This window comes from Megalops cyprinoides, chromosome 9 (genome assembly GCF_013368585.1).
Source record: "Megalops cyprinoides isolate fMegCyp1 chromosome 9, fMegCyp1.pri, whole genome shotgun sequence".
NCBI lineage: Eukaryota > Metazoa > Chordata > Actinopteri > Elopiformes > Megalopidae > Megalops > Megalops cyprinoides.
The window spans coordinates 21,492,754-21,497,708 of record NC_050591.1 but is presented as its reverse complement, the minus strand read 5'-3'; the positions used below and the strand labels follow the sequence as shown (position 1 = coordinate 21,497,708).

The 4,955-nt window shown below is 40.8% G+C and overlaps 1 protein-coding gene across 1 annotated transcript; it reads left to right on the top strand.

Annotated features, from left to right (window-relative positions):
* Positions 1 to 1,293: 1,293 nt before the first annotated feature.
* Positions 1,294 to 3,454, top strand: p2ry1 (purinergic receptor P2Y1). Its single transcript, XM_036537094.1, has 2 exons — positions 1,294 to 1,502; positions 1,765 to 3,454. The coding sequence occupies exons 1-2, from the start codon at positions 1,500 to 1,502 to the stop codon at positions 2,851 to 2,853; spliced, it is 1,092 nt and encodes a 363-aa protein (XP_036392987.1). The 5' UTR covers positions 1,294 to 1,499; the 3' UTR covers positions 2,854 to 3,454.
* Positions 3,455 to 4,955: the final 1,501 nt, after the last annotated feature.

The window sequence follows — 4,955 nt, the reverse complement described above, 5'->3', positions numbered from 1 at the left end:
TTTGCGATTTGCTGCTATTGCATTTTCAGATAAGCTAAGCTGACTGCAGTTTCCAATCTTTAAATCCACCCTCATATATCAAGTCTAAATAAGCCCCTTCGAGTGGCAAGATATACTGGAGAATTTGGAGGCCTTGAACACCAACCTTGAACACTTCGACATGTTCCTCAAACCATTCCCAAACAATGTGTGCAGTGTGGCAGGCGTGTTCCATGACCACTCGGTTCACCTGTGAGTGGTCATAATGTTTTGGCTCATTGGTATGTATATATATATATATATACACACACACACACATACACACACATACACATATATATGTATGTATACACATGTAGATTTATATATACATATTTTCCCATTTAGGGAAGCCAGGGCATGCTAGAACTCTGAGGGGTGGGCCAGGCCTCAGAGCAGCCCATTGGACTGACACCTCCAATTCGCCAACCCTACCCATACAAGCATGAAGGGCCACTGCTGCTTAACAACATTCTCATGCCTACTGTACTCCAGAATAAAAGTCTGTGCTGTCACTAAAGCTACAACCACCTTTGCCTATCGCAGTTTCTCCTCCAAGAAACCTTTTGCATGAACATATGTAATAACTGAATAATGAATTTGTTATGTCAGATAATAAGCAGAGAAATTACTTGCAAAAATAGCATGAGTGATACGTTGGAATATTTTGGAAAACATAGAATCTGGCCCATAAAATGAAAAAAAAAAAAAATGCTTTCATAATGTTGTTTTGATGTTGCTACTGCCCAGGAGCATTAATAAAATATTACAGGTGGATGGGTGAGGAATAAAATGTACCCCAGAAAAACAAATTAAATTGTTACAAAAGTCCTGCATTCACATATTTATGCATTAATAGTAAATCTGCAATGAAGTGTATTAACTCATTCATTTTGAAAATGTAGTTTCAAATATTTAGAGCATTCTTAACAGTCCATAAACAAAAACACTGTTGGCTAGTTCATGAAGACAAAACAATGCTAAAAAAGGCATTTGTCTTGCACGTAGATGGGCTTGCAGAAGCGGCCCAAACATGCACAGTTTATCTTGAGCACGCTGTAAATGATGCGTGCAAAAGACTATATCTGCCAAAACAGAAAAAAAAAATCCTCGCAAGTCTGCTCGTGATATCGAGGAGCTCATTGCGTCACAAGTTTGCTGTTAGAATGGGCCTGTCAAAAAAACCACGCCTCTGCATTGAGCGGTCACCCCTCCCCTCGGCGACCGACTGCTGGTGCTGGAGCGGTTTGTAATTCCTGCGCTTTGCAAGTGCTTGCAGCTGTCTAGCGCCCGTCTCATACCAGTGCTCAATAGAGCCGGGGCGCACCGTGAGAAAGAGCTCGCAGTGCAAACTTTGAAAGGGCCAAAACACTGGAGGGCACGAAGCGAGAGCAATCAACTGCTCCACGGTCGTGGTCCAAGGGATTTCCACGATATATAAGAACAGATACACGAGGAATGTGGGATTCTGAAGCGAGTCAATGGTAAGATTAATTTAAACATGTTTTACCGCCTTAAAAACCGGATTGGTTGATGTCGTAATGCTTGTTTTCGAGAGGTAATTAACGTGGATATGGTGACATACAGCGTCAACGGACTTTTACCCTCCGTTGAACTGTTAATTAGTGGATTACATATATGAATACACTAGATTATGTACTTCATTAATTTTACGTGCTTGCACTAATGACTATTAAATGTATAAAAAGCAATCCTATGGTTTACATATTTCTTCTTTTTTAACAGTCGATACACGCGCCCTTTACAGACACCATGACAACAAACTTAAACTTTACTTCACTTCTCAATGTTTCTGAAATACAAAACCACACCAGGGGCTGTTCGCTCACAAAGACTGGCTTTCAGTTTTATTACCTGCCGACTGTTTACATCATGGTGTTCATTACTGGATTGATAGGAAATAGTCTGGCGATTTGGATGTTCGTGTTTCACATGAAGCCGTGGAGCAGCATCTCTGTATACATGTTCAACCTGGCGCTCGCCGATTTCTTCTATGTACTGTCTCTCCCCTTTCTGATTTTTTACTATTTCAACAAAACGGACTGGATATTTGGGGATGTTTTGTGCAGGCTTCAGCGCTTCATTTTCCACGTAAATTTGTACGGAAGCATCTTGTTCCTGACGTGTATCAGCGTGCACAGGTACACGGGGGTGGTGCACCCGCTCAAATCTCTTGGCCGGTTAAAGAAAAAGAACGCTATCTACACCAGCGCGCTGGTGTGGTTCATCGTGGTGGTGGGAATCTCGCCAATCCTGTACTATTCCCGAACCGGGTCCAAGAAAAACGCCACCACCTGCTACGACACTACCACCGAGGATGAGTTGCAAGGGTACTTTATCTACAGTATGTGCACGACGGTGTTTGGATTCTGCATCCCTTTCATCATTATCCTCGGCTGCTATGGATTAATAGTCAAAGCTCTAATATACAATGACATGAACAATGCTCCTCTAAGGAGGAAGTCCATTCACCTTGTGATAATAGTGTTGGCGGTGTTCGCCGTTTCATATTTACCTTTCCACGTGATGAAGAACCTCAACATGCGAGCCAGGCTGTACTTTCAGAGTCCGGACATGTGTGACTTCAATGACAAGGTGTATGCCACCTATCAGGTGACTCGAGGACTGGCAAGCCTCAACAGCTGCGTGGATCCCATTCTGTACTTTTTAGCTGGGGACACATTCAGACGAAGGCTGTCCAGAGCCACAAAAAAAAACACCAGGAAGGGCGAAAATGCCCTCCAGTCCAAAAGTGAAGAGACCGCGCTCAACAGTTTACCAGAGTACAAAGAAAATGGAGACACACGTCTCTGAGTATGCTGTCAGTTGGGCTCCAAACACAGTTCTGCGATGGGCATATAAATTGAGCCAGATGCCCTGTCAACGGCATCCGTTACTGCCGCTGCACTGATGTCTGAGGGGTGGGTGGTGCATACAAGTTTAAACATTTCAAACGATCTGAACTGGTGTGATAATATGCCTAAATTGCTATCTTGTAAACACCCCCTCTACTCTCAAAATATGCCAAGTTACTGTATCATACTGATTTTCATAAACAGGTTCAGCTTGTTTTCAACTCTCTTCCCACCGACTGTTGATACATGGAAGAATTTTTTTTACTGTAGCCAGTTATCAAGAACAGAGCTGTAGCAGGTATATCTTTTGAAAATCATTTTGACTAGCACCCAAATTTAAACGTATATAAAGATGCAAGGGAAGAATATACACTTGAGCCAAACAATTAACGCTTAATCAATAACTATTAAAGTTTATTGGTCAATCAGTTTAACAAGATTGCTGTGTGATCATGGATCATGCAGACAAAACACTAATTTACTTAGGCGCCATTTGCCATAATTCAAATATTGATCTGTTCTTTTGATGGCTTATCTATTGATACGCCTTACAGAAAAAAATGCACTGCAAACATTTTTAGTAACTTTTTATTTAGATGGTTAATTGTGTCCATAGTTTTTACTCTGTTTGATGCATTCATGAATTGGACAGAATTAGTGAAATATTGTTCATCTTGACATTTACTTACATAGACCTCAAGTGCAATATATAGCTTCATGATATATGTGTTTGTCAGTTGCACTGTGTACCTGTCATTTAGCCTACTGTATATGACATATGAAGGCACAGAGCATATTAACCCAATCTAAATATACCTGTTTAAATGCTTTGTAAAACTATGTGGTGCTTTGTGGACCTTTTTAAAATGTTTTATTAGCTCAAACATTTTTTTCTTTAGAGAGACTTGATTAACTGTTAATATTGCATGTAGTCAGTGTTAAGCCATAAGGACTAGGGGAGACCACCCCAACTCCCTGTCCCTCCCCATCCCTTCTGTGAAGTGTTGTTTGCATGCAGGTCAGAGTGCATGCTGGGAACATGGGTGGTAATTGTTTACCACTGATCTATACATCTGCATAGATCATTGCTCTGAGCTTGTACTTCGGTCAAATGTGACTATGTGAATAAAATTTTGCAAAAGACGCTCACTTTGATGTTCAAACCTACGAAGTTACGTACTCATGAAAGACAACTGAGACAGCCGTCCACATTGTGTATTTTTTCTAATGGTAGAAAGGCTAGAATGAACAATTTTTAAAAGGGGAGGAAAATGAATGCTGTTAACCTTTGAGTAAATGTCCTGTTGTGTTGTAGTCCTTACGATTGTGTCTTTTCAGTTATTAGTGAGATATTTAAATGGTCTAGATTTATCTCATATATATTAAATTGTTTTGGTATTTGACAGATGATTGTATAGAGCAGGGGAAAATGAATGTCCTCATGGCCTTTTTTTTTTTACTTCGTTCTATTGTTAATAACCTAATTTACTGTAAGTGTATATCCTTTCTGCTTATTCCGTTGAATTTGAATTAATCTGTCTGACAATGGTGATGCTATCACATTGTGCTGAAATTCATTGTAGACTTAGGCCTACATCTCCTTTTGGCATTGTTTGAGATTTTCGCTGCATAATAGGGTAAAGCACAGGAGAACATGGAGAAAGAAAGAGCAGGACTTTTTCACCAGTGTTCCCAAGACACGCTTTGTGCCCTGAACAAAAGGACGGGGGTTACTGATTCAGGCAGCATTGAGATTCTGGAAACTGCCGTCGCCAGGTCCGGAGATCTGCCTGGCACTCACACTCAGGAAACTAACGGCTTTTTCTGGGGCTGTTGTATAAATAGCAGATTTTTTTTTTCAATTTGCTTGAATGGGTAGCTCCGTAGCTGACCTTTTGAGAAAAATTGCCTCTGTGACACCTTTAGGGTTTTGTTTTCAAATCACTGGCTGTGTTTTCTTGGTTGCTGTTGGTGGTGGTGTCATGTGGGGTTTGGTGACAGCAGACTTGCTGAGGCTTGCAGGTAGCAGATTTTCCCTCCTTCTGTTTAACATTCATGATC